General features: G+C 44.9%; 1 protein-coding gene across 2 annotated transcripts; it reads left to right on the forward strand.

Moving 5' to 3' along the window:
- The first annotated feature begins 3,644 nt into the window (after positions 1–3,644).
- LOC109900582 (complement C1r-A subcomponent) lies at positions 3,645–13,078 on the forward strand. Of its 2 annotated transcripts, XM_031787207.1 has the most exons (14): positions 3,645–4,432; positions 4,926–5,545; positions 7,618–7,831; positions 7,916–8,099; positions 8,798–8,938; positions 9,092–9,297; positions 10,094–10,241; positions 10,486–10,604; positions 10,846–10,924; positions 11,053–11,187; positions 11,370–11,444; positions 11,542–11,747; positions 12,000–12,217; positions 12,601–13,078. In XM_031787207.1, the coding sequence occupies exons 2-14, from the start codon at positions 5,520–5,522 to the stop codon at positions 12,980–12,982; spliced, it is 2,133 nt and encodes a 710-aa protein (XP_031643067.1). In that variant the 5' UTR covers positions 3,645–4,432; positions 4,926–5,519; the 3' UTR covers positions 12,983–13,078. The 2 variants fall into 2 exon arrangements, with proteins under 2 accessions (XP_031643067.1, XP_031643068.1); XM_031787208.1 differs by lacking the exon at positions 3,645–4,432 and having other exon boundaries at positions 4,915–5,545.
- Positions 13,079–17,995: the final 4,917 nt, after the last annotated feature.

Here is a 17,995-nt window from a genome sequence, read left to right on the forward strand (position 1 = left end):
GGGCCAGACACACTCCTCTACCACCCCTGGACCGAACCTGCCACCACTGTGTTAAAAAATCCCATTCAGGTAATTAATGTTAGAGACTATTCAGCTATTGATCAATTAGGCACTGAGACTGGTTTTGATGGTAGGGACAATTTGTGGCTGTCTTATATGAGGTATACAGTTAAGACCCTGAAAAGAAAGGACTGCATGAGTTACATGAAACATTGGTCATGCTAGACCTGTTCTGGCTACACACCCATTTGCTATAGGAGAAGGAGAGGGGTGGTTGTGTATTCTGAGAGGTTTTTACCAGGTTCAGCCCAATTCAACTCTCTGTTCCTCTTTGAGCCTTGTGTCTCCTACAGTACCTCCTCATCGGGCCCCTTGGGGTGTTAAGGCATATGGGGGCAATTACAGTTGCATCACGGGTACAGGTAATGGCATTGATTATGAGAGATTGCCTGAAGCTGATTGCAGTAGTAACATAACCATAAATTCCACTTGGCCAGTTACAGGCCTAAACCAAAATAGTGGTCTGGCTGATGTGTGGTGGATCTGTGGACCCAAAAGAGTGCTGAGACCCATTCTTAGAGGAGACTGGCAAGGTACGTGTGCTCTGACCAGTTTGATAATTCCACTGACCATTGTTGATGTTACTGCTGAACAGCTGTTGGGTTCTGTATCCAGGGGACCTGAAAACATTCCATTCCATGGGAGACATAGACGTAGTGCTCCATGGACAGAGGATGTAGTTGACATATACACTAACCTGTTGGGAGTGCCAGTGGGGGTTCCTCATGAGTTTCAGGTCTTGGGTAGGAATGATGGATTGTAGGTCCAGCCATAGTGGATGCAAGGCAGACTGCATGGACTCATTACATCTACTATGATCAACAGCGTTTTGTTAATTACCCCCGTGATGCACTCACTGGTATGTCTGAACAGTTTGAGGCCACATCTAGGGTTGCCAGACAGAATAGACTTGCTTTGGATATGCTTCTTGCCAGTCAGGGGGGCGTATGCAAGATGTTCGGTGAACAATGTTGCACGTATATTCCTAATAACACCAGTCCAGATGGTAGTATATCTAAGGCCCTTAGTGGGCTTGATGCACTATCTGCTGAGATGAGGACCATGGCGGGGGTGGAGGAGTCCGGCCTGTTCTCTTGGGTGGGAGCCTGGTTTGGTAAGTACACTAGTATGGTGGTTACTGGATTTCTGACCCTAATTCTTGTATTTTTGTTATTGATGTGTTGTGCTGCTTGCATCATACCGTGTTTTAAGAAGTCTGTTACAGATGTGGTGAAGGCTTCAGGCATGATGATGCCTTTGCTTGATGCTCCAGTTGGAGATGCTGATACTGAAGCATGCTTTCAGGGGAGGATGAGACTGACTGAGGATGACCCATGGTATGCTGTGGGTGAGGTAGTAGAATAAATCTTACACCACCACAGTTCCTTGCTATACATTTTTTACGATAGGTTTTCTTTCCAGTATGTTTGTTCTCCCTGTTGGGAAGGTTTCGAGTCCCTGGGTGGCATGAAGCCCAACTGGTGCAGGATAGGAGTAGCTGAGAGGACCAGATGGTTTATAATAATGCTTTGCTATGCTTTACTGTTTTCCATGACCAAAGTTTTATCCTGTATCTTACATGTCAATAAACAATAAAGTGTTATCCTGTTTTTGCTAAGTGACACCCTTGTGGGTGTCAAAAGGGGGACTTAAATTTCACACCATTTTCTTTTGTTCTGTTTTTGAATGAGCTGTTGTTCTCTTTTGACATGAAGGTATTTTAAACTTTGTAACTGTTATATGATTCATTGCTGAATTTTTGTTCACACCCTTGGGGGTGTGAAAAAGAGGGATTATTGGATCCTGTGTTTTACATTATAGCCATTACCATATATATGATTGAATATTATCTGCTGTTGGCTTGTGTTGATGTATGTAAGTGTTATGCAACATAGCTGACTTGAAACATTGTTAAAAGTGTCAGGGCCAGGGGACTTTCTCATGCTGGAAAAAAAAATACAGAAGGGAGGGCACATTCAGAGCGTGGGGTTGCGAGAACAAGCGGTCTTTTGTTAGATAACAGGAGCCAGGTGCGAGATAACGGTATGGAGCATGAGAGCCTGGCTGCAACTTCTCTTATGACATCCTAGTATCGCATTGCAGTGGATATGCTACTAGCGGAGAAAGGTGGAGTTTGCTCTATGTTTGGTGACCAGTGTTGTACTTTCATCCCTAATAACACAGCCTCGGATGGTAGTTTGACGGTCGCTCTGGAAGGTCTGCGGACGCTTAATGGTAAAGTGAAATCTCATTCTGGGATGGATACCTCGATGTGGGACTCCTGGATGAGTGCGTTTGGTAAATATAAAACCCTGGTGTCCTCCATTTTGGTATCCATTTCGGTGTTCGCTGCCATTTTAGTTCTCTGTGGATGCTGTTGCATTCCATGCATCCGTTCCCTTACCACTAGGGTTATCTCTAGAGCTATTGACCCTTCCTCCCCTTCCCAGATGTTTCCTCTGCTGGATAAAGACCTACTTGAATTCGGTGATGAGGAGGAGAGTGCCTATTAGGTTTACATTATATCTGCTGTTGCCTTATGGGGATGTATGTATGTGTTATGCAAGTGGATCATTCCGCCTGACTTGCCTAGTTTAAGTCACATCTCTTTGGAGATGTGAAGATGGGGAATCACAACTTTTTCCTGCGGGAAAAAGTTGGCTTATGTAGACAAGCATTTTACTTTTATTTTGAGCTGTTGTTCTCCGCTCTGTTAAATGAGGGTTGTAAGTTCCTAGGTGGCTGGTAGCCAACTTAGTACATAGTGGGATTGAATGGAGAACATGATGGTAATACATATATATCTATTTCTGTTTAATACCGTGCCTTATTTCATAGTCCCCTTGGGAGAAGTTTCTCTTTGTGTCTGGATCTAGTTAGGTTGTGTCACGTCTCTGGTGAGACGTGAAGAGAGGGTTTTGTAGAGAAATGCTATTTCTTATGCAGGTGACCAACCTATTGCTAATACAGGGCTACAACTCAAAGTAAAGCCTGTGGGGTCCCCTACAGGATAGCTCCCGCATTACACTAACTGCCAAAACCAGCGCACACACACAATCTCCTTTGTAGCTGAACATTGTGTGCCCGAAGAGGATTCTACGATGACGGACTGACAACTGAGCCAATGGCGGAAGACTACAGACTACACCCCAGCTGAACCAATCCAAAGATCCGATCTTCCAGAATCAACCTACTTTCTGTTCTATATATAAGTGGTGTACTGATTGTAACGGTCTCTTTGCCTGCTGTTCCGTACGAACTAACGGAGGAGCCGTAATTACGCTGTACTAGATATCTTCACTCTGAATAAACTGTCGCTTGTCATACAATTTACCACCTTGTCTGAATCGATCCTTGACCGGCTCACCCTTCTACATATCTAATTTCTAACAGGTGACGTCCTATCTCAGTATGTCACATCAATACACGACACTTACATCCTGATGACGTTGCAAGAGCATGACATACCGACCACCAACCACTGGTTTTGAGGTTCATTTCATTCAGCGGATGTTCGTTTAATTCAGAATTCATCTCTCTCTCTCTCTCTCTCTCTCTCTCTAGGGTTTGGTGTAGGAGTTGTGGCAATCTCCAGGAAGCTCCAATATGTCCAGCTTTCTGTGGTGGATCAGCAAACGTGCAGAGCTGCTGTTGCCCTGAACAATAGACTATTATGAGTTGTAGTGGCAATCAATGACTTCAGTTCTCTCAACGTCTGTCTTTCCGCGTCATTTAACATGAAATCTCCATTTATTTTGCACACTTTCAAATGAATCTCACAATACATGAATAATGTTTAATTTATGATGTCAACACACTGTAGACTTAGAAAAGAAACGCTGGACACATTTCTGAGGCTCTGATGCAACGAATGCACTAAATATCAACGTTTCCACAGCTAAACTGCCTTCATCCGGGTCTCATCTAACATACTGGCTGTCATATCCCATAACAACTCGAAATACCAACGTTTCCACAGCTAAGCTGCTTTCATCCGGGTCTCATCTAACATACTGGCTGTCATATCCCATAACAACGCGAAATACCAACGTTTCCACAGCTAAGCTGCTTTCATCAGGGTCTCATCTATCTAACATACATGTAGGCTGTCATATCCCATAACTACACATGACCAGGGATGTAGTTTAAAAAAGGTAGATCATCTGAATGCTATAGTGGATAGTGTTGTGTACAGTGTGTTCTTCATGAAAAGGTCAACAGCGTAGCAGTGTAACAGTTGTTAAAGTACTATGTGAATTTCACCAGGTTCATATATAAATATGTTGTGTTGATTTGTTATGCATCCTGGGAGAAGGGGAGTGTGTACTTACGTTTTGCCCGGGGTGCTCAAATCATTTTGATGCACTGAGAGGTAGGCACGATTTTTCTGTCTTCAGAAAAGTTAGATTATTTTAAGTACAAAGTCATACACAGTGTTTTGTTCATGAATAATGATGTATATTTAGAGGTTACTCATAAGTGGAAGGTATTGTTAAGATGTAATTGTACTTTTTAGGATGATGTCAATATTCTGAATTCAACATGTGGTTAATAGCTAGCTAAGGTATTAGCAGGCTATTGTATGTGTGAACGATGGCTAGCTCCTCGAATGATCCCAGTCCCTCCTATTGTGCATCTGTTGTAGAAAGAGGTGACGATTCTCAGAACATATGTGCTCTACAAATGTTTTATTTCCTTTTGGATGCAGGCATGTGGTTTTATCTATGTAAAATATGTTATGTATAATAAGGAGAGAGTATTAATTTTTCTATTCAAAAATCATTTTGATGCACTGAGAGAGAAAGAGGCGACGAAACATATGAACAGATGTGCTCTACAAATGTTTTATTTCCTTTTGGATGCAGATGCAGGATGCAGAGAGTCAGTTCTGCTTGATTAAAACTACCTGATCTCCAAAGTCCACGTTTATAGTCTCTATCAACCACACACAACGCAGAGTTACAGCGGTGCAGTATAGCACCGGCTACAGCAGCACTACAGTACATCCCTGCATCATGTGACCTGAACTGACATACCCAGACCAGCATGGAGTTTGTCCCTATGTGTCAACACAAACTATTCAAACAGAATTTACGGGAAGAGCACTGAACACACAACACTTTCCTCCCATTCTCTCTCATTTGACATTAACGTACAAAAGGTTTTACCTTTAAGAACAGGTCAATTGTAGTCTTTTAACTCCACCACCACCACCACTACTACCCTGTCTCTCGGGCCCTTTCACTCTCTCCCTCGTCCCCCCCTTCTCATTCGTCTATTTCAGCCAAGTCAAACAGAGCAGGTTTTAACATGACTTTTAGACTCGTAGTCTAGCATAATACCTCACCATAGGTCTCTATTGGGACACACAGACTGCAGGGAATTCAAGTCTAATACATGTGAGCAATAGCCACACAACAGTAAAACAATAACAAACATTTGTGGCCAGGACCTTCAACATGGACTGGACCCATCCGTTCATCTGGTGAGTTTGTGTGGTTACACTGTACTTGAACCCATTGGCTATAGCTACAGTGGGGAGAACAAGTATTTGATAACACTGCCGATTTTGCAGGTTTCCTACTTACAAAGCATGTAGAGGTCTGTAATTTTTATCATAGGTACACTTCAACTGTGAGAGACGGAACCTAAAACAAAAATCCAGAAAAATCACATTGTAATATTTTTAAGTAATTCATTTGCATTTTATTGCATGACATAGGTATTTGATACATCAGAAAAGCAGAACTTAATATTTGGTACAGAAACCTTTGTTTGCAATTACAGAGATCATACGTTTCCTGTAGTTCTTGACCAGGTTTTCACACACTGCAGCAGGGATTTTGGCCCACTCCTCCATACAGACCTTCTCCAGATCCTTCAGGTTTCGGGGCTGTCGCTGGGCAATACGGACTTTCAGCTCCCTCCAAAGATTTTCTATTGGGTTCAGGTCTGAAGACTGGCTAGGCCACTGAGATGCTTCTTACGGAGCCACTCCTTAGTTGCCCTGGCTGTGTGTTTCGGGTCGTTGTCATGCTGGAAGACCCAGCCACGACCCATCTTCAATGCTCTTACTGAGGGAAGGAGGTTGTTGGCTAAGATCTCGCGATACATGGTCCCATCCATCCTCCCCTCAGTACGGTGCAGTCGTCCTGTCCCCTTTGCAGAAAAGCATCCCCAAAGAAAGATGTTTCCACCTCCATGCTTCATGGTTGGGATGGTGTTCTTGGGGTTGTACTCATCCTTCTTCTTCCTCCAAACATGGTGAGTGGAGTTTAGACCAAAAATCTATATTTTTGGCTCACCAGACCACATGACCTTATCCCATTCCTCCTCTGGATCATCCAGATGGTCATTGGCAAACTTCAGACGGTCCTGGACATGCGCTGGCTTGAGCAGGGGGACCTTGCGTGCGCTGCAGGATTTTAATCCATGATGGCATAGTGTGTTACTAATGGTTTTCTTTGAGACTGTGGTCCCAGCTCTCTTCAGGTCATTGACCAGGTCCTGCCATGTAGTTCTGGGCTGATCCCTCACCTTCCTCATGATCATTGATGCTCCACGAGGTGAGATCTTGCATGGAGCCCCAGACCGAGGATGATTGACCGTCATCTTGAACTTCCTCCATTTTCTAATAATTGCGCCAACAGTTGTTGCCTTCTCACCAAGCTGCTTGCCTATTATCCTGTAGCACATCCCAGCCTTGTGCAGGTCTACAATTGTATCCCTGATGTCCTTACACAGCTCCCTGGTCTTGGCTATTGTGGAGAGGTTGGAGTCTGTTTGATTAAGTGTGTGGACAGGTGTCTTTTATACAGGTAACAAGTTCAAACAGGTGCAGTTAATACAGGTAATGAGTGGAGAACAGGAGGGCTTCTTAAAGAAAAACTAACAGGTCTGTGAGAGCCGGAATTCTTACTGGTTGGTAGGTGATTAAATACTTATGTCATGCAATAAAAAGCAAATGAATTACTTAAAAAATAAAAAATACAAAAAAATACAATGTGATTTTCTGGATTTTTGTTTTAGATTCCGTCTCTCACAGTTGAAGTGTACCAATGATAAAAATGACAGACCTCTACATGCTTTGTAAGTAGGAAAACCTGCAAAATTGGCAGTGTATCAAATACTTGTTCTCCCCACTGTAAGTGAATGTAAACAACAACTGCTTACGTGAGTGTGTAAAGTCAGTTGTCATAATCAGACCAGCTGCCTGAAGGTGTATGCCGTTTATTCCATTACTAGTACATTGTGGCATGTGACTAGCACGTTTGAGAAAGAGTTCAAATGAAGTATAACCTATTTGTTTACATTACGCAGCACACCAGTGGTTTTAACCTTTATTGAGTCTTCATCTTGAAGGATGATAAGAACATATGATTACTACAGCATCATTAGAATATGTTTTCTTCTGCTTCCTGGTCACAGATCAGAAAATAGCTCTATCTGATCAGTCATCATACAGACATGTTTCAAGGGGCTGTATTTACCTCGTTGTGACACACTCCTCCTATACTTCCCATCTCAGCCCTGTCTCCCTGTGTTGGTCTGCTCCAGGCTGCTGTGTGTGTCTGTGTGTGAGTGTTGGCGGTTGGCCCGGTCCCTGCCAGCCCTACATGGGGTGGTCCAGTCCCCCCAGTTCCCCCAGCCGTACCCTGCTGCCCTGTCACAACAGTGGGACCTCAGTGTACCTGAGGGCTACCAGCTCCAGCTCAGCTTCACTCACCTGGACATCAGGCCGTCAGCCGACTGCTACTACGACTCCCTCACGGTCAGTGGACTTCAAAAGAACACTTCGATACCTTATTATAAAATGTAGGATGTATTAAATGTTTCTTTCACTCCGTCATTCCAGGTTTTATATGACAAGAAGGTGCTTGCAAAGTTCTGTGGTCAGGAGAATTATTCTGATGGACATCACCCAGGCAACCGGCCACTTTTGTCTCCAGGCAACAGGCTCACCCTGGTCCTTCAGACAGACGACACGAACCTTGAGCCATACCATCACCTCGGCTTCTCCGCCCATTATCAGGCCAAAGGTAGTGCAGCCCGTACCAACCTGACTGGAGATGCTCACAACAGTACTACGTACATAATCCAAGGCAACACTGTTAAACCAGAAACACCAGGCAAATCTCATCTTCACCTTCAGTGAAGGTGATATCACGGTGTAATGCTAAGCTACACCCTCCACCTCTCTCCTTCCCTCCACCTCTCTTCTGCATCCCTCTCTCCTTCACCTCTCCATCCCTCTCTCCATCCCTTCACCTCTCTTCTCCATCCCTCCACCTCTCTCCTTCCCTCTCCATCCCTTCACCTCTCTTCTCCATCCCTCCACCTCTCTTCTCCATCCCTCTCTCCATCCCTCCACCTCTCTCCTTCCCTCTCCATCCCTTCACCTCTCTTCTCCATCCCTCTCTCCATCCCTTCACCTCTCTTCTCCATCCCTCTCCATCCCTCTACCTCTCTACTCCATCCCTCTCCATCCCTCCACCTCTCTTCTCCATCCCTCACTCCATCCCTCTACCTCTCTTCTCCATCCCTCTCTCTCTCCATCCCTCCACCTCTCTTCTCCATCCCTCTCTCTCTCCATCCCTCCACCTCTCTTCTCCATCCCTCCACCTCTCTTCTCCATCCCTCTCGCCATCCCTCCATCTCTCTTCTCTCCATCCCTCCACCTCTCTTCTCCATCCCTCTCGCCATCCCTCCATCTCTCTTCTCTCCATCCCTATCCCAGACATAGATGAGTGTTCAGCTCCAGACCCTGAGGATGGTTCTGGTCCACTCTGCTCCCAGATCTGCCACAACACCCTGGGCTCCTACATGTGCTCCTGTCGCCATGGCTACGAGCTCCGCCCTGACCAGCGCACCTGTGTCTGTGAGTACACCTACTCTCTATCTATCTATCTATCTATCTATCTATCTATCTATCTATCTATCTATCTATCTATCTATCTATCTATCTATCTGTGTGTGTGTGTGTGTACTGTAGTTCTATACATCTTGTGAACATCTCTCTCTCCCTGGCCAGTGTCCTGTGGTAGGGGTATATTTGATGAACCAGGGGGGACACTGTCCAGCCCAGGGTACCCTGACCCATCACCCCACGGCCTGGCCTGTCAGTACGTCATCTCTGTGGAGCCTGGGTTCATCGTCTACCTCAACTTCACTGACAGCTTCCACATAGAGCACATAGGCACCCAGAATGGACCCAGCTGCCTCTACCACTGGCTACAGGTAACACTGTACACTGCCCCGACCACTGGCTACAGGTAACACTGTACACTGCCCTGACCAATGGTTACAGGTAACACTGTACACTGCCCCGACCAATGGTTACAGGTAACACTGTACACTGCCATGACCACTGGTTACAGGTCACACTGTACAATGCCCGGACCACTGGTTACAGATCACACTGTACAATGCCCTGACCAATGGTTACAGGTAACACTATACAATGCCCTGACCACTGGTTACAGGTCACACTGTACAATGCCCTGACCAATGGTTACAGGTCACACTGTACAATGCCCTGACCAATGGTTACAGGTAACACTATACAATGCCCTGACCACTGGTTACAGGTAACACTGTACAATGCCCGGACCACTGGTTACAGGTAACACTGTACACTGCCCTGACCACTGGTTACAGGTAACACTGTACACTGCCCTGACCACTGGTTACAGGTAACACTGTATACTGCCCGGACCACTGGTTACAGGTAACACTGTATACTGCCCTGACCACTCGTTACAGGTAACACTGTACAATGCCCGGACCACTGGTTACAGGTTACACTGTATACTGCCCTGACCACTGGTTACAGGTAACACTGTACACTGCCCTGACCACTGGTTACAGGTAAAAATGTACAATGCCCGGACCACTGGTTACATGTGTTTAATGTCCTCACCTCTAGATAGAGTACATGAATGAAGTATTGAATGTGTGTGTTCATGCATATGTGTGTGTGTGTTCAGGACAGCATGCTTTGTGTTTGTTTACATCTCTCCTCTGCCTCGCCCAGGTATCCATCCCCGACAAGGAACCCCAGAAGCTGTGTGGAGGGAAGAGTCCTGGACTAATGCCCACTAACTCTTACACTGTCCAGCTAGACTACCACACTGACTGGGCTGGTCTGAGCCAGGGCTGGAGCCTGCACTACACTACTCAGAGTGAGAGAGGGAGGAGGAAATGCATAGAGAGGGAGAACAGAGGTAGAGGGAAATAATGAAAGAGGAGAGGGAGAAAGACAGAGCAAGGGAGAGTATGAAGGGAAGAGCAGATGCAAACTGGTGAAGGGCAAAACAGGTGAGAAGGTAAACCTCCTGGAAGTAAAGCAGAGAATGCAGGTCAAAGTTGAAGCCTAACTAAAAAGGCCCTGGTCTGGAATCCTGATATGTGTGTTGTTGTTCATAGGGGTGCAGTGTGCTTCACCCAGTTCTATCACCAATGGAAGAGTCACCCCAAACGTTCCCCAATACTATTACAGAGACTACATCCAAGTCAGCTGTGACCCTGGCTACAAACTAATGATGGTGAGATTAAACAATCCCTTTTTACCCTGCCTCTTATCATTCTCTTACCTCATACTTCCTTCACCCTCTTTCTCTTGTTTATACTTACAGTCTTTCATTTTCTACAAGGGCTCTTTTCCTGGAAATATCCACTGTGAAGAGCAACTAAACTATCAGTGTATCGCTTCTCCCTCTCTCTCTCTGTCTGTCTCTGTCTGTCTGTCTGTCTGTCTGTCCCTCTCTCTCTCTCTCTCTCTCTCAGGATGGCAGAGAGATCAAGAGCTATGCCTCCATGTGTCAAAAGAATGGGCAGTGGCATCTCTCCCTCCCTGAGTGCCACAGTGAGTCACAACCATAGAAATGGATTCTATTTCTATGATCACAACCTAATACATACCCATGAGTGAAGTTCCATATTAAACACAGATGTATTTTGGTTTCTCTCCCTCTCTCCCTCTCTCCTGTGCAGTAATTGACTGTGGGGAACCTGAAGCATTGTTGAATGGAGGGGTAAAGTTCATATCTGGCTCTCAGAACCAGCACCTCTCCGTCATTCAGTACCACTGCAATGAACCTTTCTACTCACTCCTTGGAGGAGCAACTGGTGAGATGTTTTAACTATCCTTCATCAGTCACACACATTTGCTCACTAAACAATAATGTCTGTCTGTCTGTCTGTCTGTCTGTCTGTCTGTCTGTCTGTCTGTCTGTCTGTCTGTCTGTCTGTCTGTCTCTCTGTCTCTCTGTCTCTCTGTCTCTCTGTCTCTCTGTCTCTCTGTCTGTCAGTGAGCTACACTTGTGCAGCAGATAGAACATGGAGAGACAACCTTCACACCCCTGTCATTCCCTCATGTATCCCAGGTAACTCCTTATGTACCATTTTCCTTACCATATACTCCAAATACCATCCTGTATGTATTTGTGTGACCCTCATCACTACTTTACTCCCCACCCCCAGTCTGTGGCCGGCCCACGGTGTCCCTCTCAGGCTTTCAGAGGATCATGGGGGGAGACAAAGCCCCAGACAAAACCATCCCCTGGCAGGTGATGCTCAGTGTGGACGGAGGCAGAGGAGGGGCCATGGTGATCGGGGACCGCTGGATCATGACTGCAGCTCATAACCTGGTGCATCAGGGCAAACTTGTGCTAAAGGAGAAAGTTTGGGTAAGTAGATTGTGACACACCCATCAATCAATTCATTGGACACTGTAGAACAAAAGTATTTCCTGCTTATGTTTTTAAAGGTATAGTCCACTTAAATATCTGGAGTAACAACAGGCAAAGAGAAGTCTTCAGTACTTTGGTAAAGCTACCACAAGCTAACGTTCAAATTATGTGTGTAGAAGTCCTTCAGTGATGTCAGATTTGAAGAAGTTGAATATCTATACTGAAGTTGAATTATGTTTTGTTTTCAAGGTTTTTGTGGGAGACAATGATGCAGAAAAACTAGCAAAGCTCACCCCACTTGGTGTCACCTCCCTCCACCCCCACCCTGAATACAAAAACACAGAGGGTGCAAACTACAATCATGACATTGCCCTGATAAAACTCCAACAACCACTCACATTCCACGCTGCCATCATGCCATTGTGTCTGCCACCAGAGAACGCTACTTACAACATTGGCCAGATGGGGTGAGAGCCAGACTTGTCCTGTTCTTTATTAAAAATTAGTAAGCTGAACATCAATATTAATGTTTATATTATTAAAGACATCAATAAGAATACAGAGGAAGTGCATTTTGAAAGGATCGATAGAAGGGATCGATAGACCCACATTTCATAATGTGTTCATTCTTATCATGGAAGTAGTCAATGCGCCAAGAGTGCAACCTACACATTTCATGACTTCTTTTTCACATCCTTGAATTATATTGTAAAATCTAAAGTAGCCTAACTGCACAACCAGTCCTTAGCAGTCCATAGTTCATCAATGTTCTTTGGTAAGCTAATGAATGTACGGCAATAGTTTTCTGAGTAACTCCTTGACCTCTTTCCTGACCTCTATCCCTTACCAGTATGGTGTCAGGCTTTGGCATGAAAGAAGATGAAATCATTGCCAACAATCTCAGGCACATACGCCTACCAGTAGTGAAAGAGGATGAGTGCCAAGACTCTGTCAACAGAGCAAAAGCAGCAACGCCAACAGAGAAGATCCCTGTTCTGACAGACAACATGTTCTGTGCCGGAGTACCTGAGGGGGGCAAGGACTCCTGTACGGGGGACGGTGGAGGGGCGTACGTCTTGAGGGATGGTAGCAATAAACTGTTTTGGGCTGCAGGTATTGTCAGTTGGGGTGTGGGTTGTGGGCAGACTGGTAGATATGGAGTGTATACCCGTGTGGCTAAATACATTAGCTGGATCAATGAAACCATGGAGGACAATAAGTCAAATATATAGGCGAAAATAACGAGGGAAAGAGAACAGAATTACAAAAGTATTTTCAATTCAAGTCATGATTTATGAATCCAAATAAAGCCCAAACGTTTCATCTCTGCTTTTCTCATGTGCATTTGTGTGTGTGTGTGAGAATAAAGGTAGAATGAAAGAAAAGAGCTTCGACTTGGGTTGACTATTTTACGTTTATGTACCAGAGTATGTGAGTGGAGCAGAGCGTGCCCAATTTGACCGGAGCATGGAGATTCCCAAAAGATGGAGCGTTGGCCTTCTCGCCCACTCCAATTTTGCTCCAAGTAGTGCTCCAGTAGCGCTCACTTCACCAGCTCAGGGCATGCCTGGCCCAGCATGCATTTGTAGTCTACTTGTGTGCTGCTATTTATAGCCCCCTGCTTCAGCTATTGTCTAAATATTTTCATAAATAAACTGATAAAACACACAGGTGCTAAATCAAGGTGACTTACAAAGAGGAGTACCAAGAGCAAGAGAGGGCGTGTGGTGATGCAATGACCACAACAAAGAAGAGAGGGCGTGTGGTGATGCAATGACCACAACAAAGAAGAGAGGGCGTGTGGTGATGTAATGTCCACAACAAAGAAGAGAGGGAGTGTGGTGATGTAATGACCACAACAAAGAAGAGAGGGCGTGTGGTGATGTAATGACCACAACAAAGAAGAGAGGGAGTGTGGTGATGTAATGACCACAACAAAGAAGAGAGGGAGTGTGGTGATGTAATGACCACAACAAAGAAGAGAGGGAGTGTGGTGATGTAATGACCACAACAAAGAAGAGAGGGAGTGTAGTGATGTAATGACCACAACAAAGAAGAGAGGGAGTGTGGTGATGTAATGACCACAACAAAGAAGAGAGGGAGTGTAGTGATGTAATGACCACAACAAAGAAGAGAGGGAGTGTGGTGATGTAATGACCACAACAAAGAAGAGAGGGAGTGTAGTGATGTAATGACCACAACAAAGAAGAGAGGGAGTGTGGTGATGTAATGACCACAACAAAGAAGAGAGGGAGTGTGGTGATGTAATGACCACAACAAAGAAGAGAGGGAGTGTAGTGATGTAATGACCACAACAAAGAAGAGAGGGAGTGTGGTGATGTAATGACCACAACAAAGAAGAGAGGGAGTGTAGTGATGTAATGACCACAACAAAGAAGAGAGGGAGTGTGGTGATGTAATGACCACAACAAAGAAGAGAGGGAGTGTGGTGATGTAATGACCACAACAAAGAAGAGAGGGAGTGTAGTGATGTAATGACCACAACAAAGAAGAGAGGGAGTGTGGTGATGTAATGACCACAACAAAGAAGAGAGGGAGTGTGGTGATGTAATGACCACAACAAAGAAGAGAGGGAGTGTGGTGATGTAATGACCACAACAAAGAAGAGAGGGCGTGTGGTGATGCAATGACCACAACAAAGAAGAGAGGGAGTGTGGTGATGTAATGACCACAACAAAGAAGAGAGGGAGTGTAGTGATGTAATGACCACAACAAAGAAGAGAGGGAGTGTGGTGATGTAATGACCACAACAAAGAAGAGAGGGAGTGTAGTGATGTAATGACCACAACAAAGAAGAGAGGGAGTGTGGTGATGTAATGACCACAACAAAGAAGAGAGGGAGTGTAGTGATGTAATGACCACAACAAAGAAGAGAGGGAGTGTGGTGATGTAATGACCACAACAAAGAAGAGAGGGAGTGTAGTGATGTAATGACCACAACAAAGAAGAGAGGGAGTGTGGTGATGTAATGACCACAACAAAGAAGAGAGGGAGTGTGGTGATGTAATGACCACAACAAAGAAGAGAGGGAGTGTAGTGATGTAATGACCACAACAAAGAAGAGAGGGAGTGTGGTGATGTAATGACCACAACAAAGAAGAGAGGGAGTGTGGTGATGTAATGACCACAACAAAGAAGAGAGGGAGTGTGGTGATGTAATGACCACAACAAAGAAGAGAGGGAGTGTAGTGATGTAATGACCACAACAAAGAAGAGAGGGAGTGTGGTGATGTAATGACCACAACAAAGAAGAGAGGGAGTGTAGTGATCTAATGACCACAATAAAGAAGAGAGGGAGTGTGGTGATGTAATGACCACAACAAAGAAGAGAGGGAGTGTGGTGATGTAATGACCACAACAAAGAAGAGAGGGAGTGTAGTGATGTAATGACCACAACAAAGAAGAGAGGGAGTGTGGTGATGTAATGACCACAACAAAGAAGAGAGGGAGTGTAGTGATGTAATGACCACAACAAAGAAGAGAGGGAGTGTGGTGATGTAATGACCACAACAAAGAAGAGAGGGAGTGTAGTGATGTAATGACCACAACAAAGAAGAGAGGGAGTGTGGTGATGTAATGACCACAACAAAGAAGAGAGGGAGTGTGGTGATGTAATGACCACAACAAAGAAGAGAGGGAGTGTGGTGATGTAATGACCACAACAAAGAAGAGAGGGAGTGTGGTGATGTAATGACCACAACAAAGAAGAGAGGGAGTGTAGTGATGTAATGACCACAACAAAGAAGAGAGGGAGTGTGGTGATGTAATGACCACAACAAAGAAGAGAGGGAGTGTGGTGATGTAATGACCACAACAAAGAAGAGAGGGAGTGTAGTGATGTAATGACCACAACAAAGAAGAGAGGGAGTGTGGTGATGTAATGACCACAACAAAGAAGAGAGGGAGTGTGGTGATGTAATGACCACAACAAAGAAGAGAGGGAGTGTGGTGATGTAATGACCACAACAAAGAAGAGAGGGCGTGTGGTGATGCAATGACCACAACAAAGAAGAGAGGGAGTGTGGTGATGTAATGACCACAACAAAGAAGAGAGGGAGTGTAGTGATGTAATGACCACAACAAAGAAGAGAGGGAGTGTGGTGATGTAATGACCACAACAAAGAAGAGAGGGAGTGTAGTGATGTAATGACCACAACAAAGAAGAGAGGGAGTGTGGTGATGTAATGACCACAACAAAGAAGAGAGGGAGTGTGGTGATGTAATGACCACAACAAAGAAGAGAGGGAGTGTAGTGATGTAATGACCACAACAAAGAAGAGAGGGAGTGTGGTGATGTAATGACCACAACAAAGAAGAGAGGGAGTGTAGTGATGTAATGACCACAACAAAGAAGAGAGGGAGTGTGGTGATGTAATGACCACAACAAAGAAGAGAGGGAGTGTGGTGATGTAATGACCACAACAAAGAAGAGAGGGAGTGTAGTGATGTAATGACCACAACAAAGAAGAGAGGGAGTGTGGTGATGTAATGACCACAACAAAGAAGAGAGGGAGTGTGGTGATGTAATGACCACAACAAAGAAGAGAGGGAGTGTGGTGATGTAATGACCACAACAAAGAAGAGAGGGAGTGTAGTGATGTAATGACCACAACAAAGAAGAGAGGGAGTGTGGTGATGTAATGACCACAACAAAGAAGAGAGGGAGTGTAGTGATCTAATGACCACAATAAAGAAGAGAGGGAGTGTGGTGATGTAATGACCACAACAAAGAAGAGAGGGAGTGTGGTGATGTAATGACCACAACAAAGAAGAGAGGGAGTGTAGTGATGTAATGACCACAACAAAGAAGAGAGGGAGTGTGGTGATGTAATGACCACAACAAAGAAGAGAGGGAGTGTAGTGATGTAATGACCACAACAAAGAAGAGAGGGAGTGTGGTGATGTAATGACCACAACAAAGAAGAGAGGGAGTGTGGTGATGTAATGACCACAACAAAGAAGAGAGGGAGTGTAGTGATGTAATGACCACAACAAAGAAGAGAGGGAGTGTGGTGATGTAATGACCACAACAAAGAAGAGAGGGAGTGTGGTGATGTAATGACCTCAACAAAGAAGAGAGGGAGTGTGGTGATGTAATGACCACAACAAAGAAGAGAGGGCGTGTGGTGATGCAATTACCACAACAAAGAAGAGAGGGAGTGTGGTGATGTAATGACCACAACAAAGAAGAGAGGGAGTGTAGTGATGTAATGACCACAACAAAGAAGAGAGGGAGTGTGGTGATGTAATGACCACAACAAAGAAGAGAGGGAGTGTAGTGATGTAATGACCACAACAAAGAAGAGAGGGAGTGTGGGGATGTAATGACCACAACAAAGAAGAGAGGGAGTGTAGTGATGTAATGACCACAACAAAGAAGAGAGGGAGTGTGGTGATGTAATGACCACAACAAAGAAGAGAGGGAGTGTAGTGATGTAATGACCACAACAAAGAAGAGAGGGAGTGTGGTGATGTAATGACCACAACAAAGAAGAGAGGGAGTGTGGTGATGTAATGACCACAACAAAGAAGAGAGGGAGTGTAGTGATGTAATGACCACAACAAAGAAGAGAGGGAGTGTGGTGATGTAATGACAACAACAAAGAAGAGAGGGAGTGTGGTGATGTAATGACCACAACAAAGAAGAGAGGGAGTGTGGTGATGTAATGACCACAACAAAGAAGAGAGGGAGTGTAGTGATGTAATGACCACAACAAAGAAGAGAGGGAGTGTGGTGATGTAATGACCACAACAAAGAAGAGAGGGAGTGTAGTGATGTAATGACCACAACAAAGAAGAGAGGGAGTGTGGTGATGTAATGACCACAACAAAGAAGAGAGGGAGTGTGGTGATGTAATGACCACAACAAAGAAGAGAGGGAGTGTGGTGATGTAATGACCACAACAAAGAAGAGAGGGAGTGTAGTGATCTAATGACCACAACAAAGAAGAGAGGGAGTGTGGTGATGTAATGACCACAACAAAGAAGAGAGGGAGTGTGGTGATGCAATGACCACAACAAAGAAGAGAGGGAGTGTGGTGATGTAATGACCACAACAAAGAAGAGAGGGAGTGTGGTGATGTAATGACCACAACAAAGAAGAGAGGGAGTGTGGTGATGTAATGACCACAACAAAGAAGAGAGGGAGTGTGGTGATGTAATGACCACAACAAAGAAGAGAGGGAGTGTGGTGATGTAATGACCACAACAAAGAAGAGAGGGAG

Source organism: Oncorhynchus kisutch, linkage group LG13, assembly GCF_002021735.2.
Source record: "Oncorhynchus kisutch isolate 150728-3 linkage group LG13, Okis_V2, whole genome shotgun sequence".
Taxonomy (NCBI): Eukaryota; Metazoa; Chordata; class Actinopteri; order Salmoniformes; family Salmonidae; genus Oncorhynchus; species Oncorhynchus kisutch.

Coding starts and splice junctions, on each gene's coding strand:
- LOC109900582 (XM_031787207.1), top strand. CDS start 5,520: ATGGACTGGACCCATCCGTTCATCTG. Junction 10,605..10,845: donor CTGGCTACAAACTAATGATG/GTGAGATTAAAC, acceptor TCTCTCTCTCAG/GATGGCAGAGAGATCAAGAG. Junction 10,925..11,052: donor CTCCCTCCCTGAGTGCCACA/GTGAGTCACAAC, acceptor TCTCCTGTGCAG/TAATTGACTGTGGGGAACCT.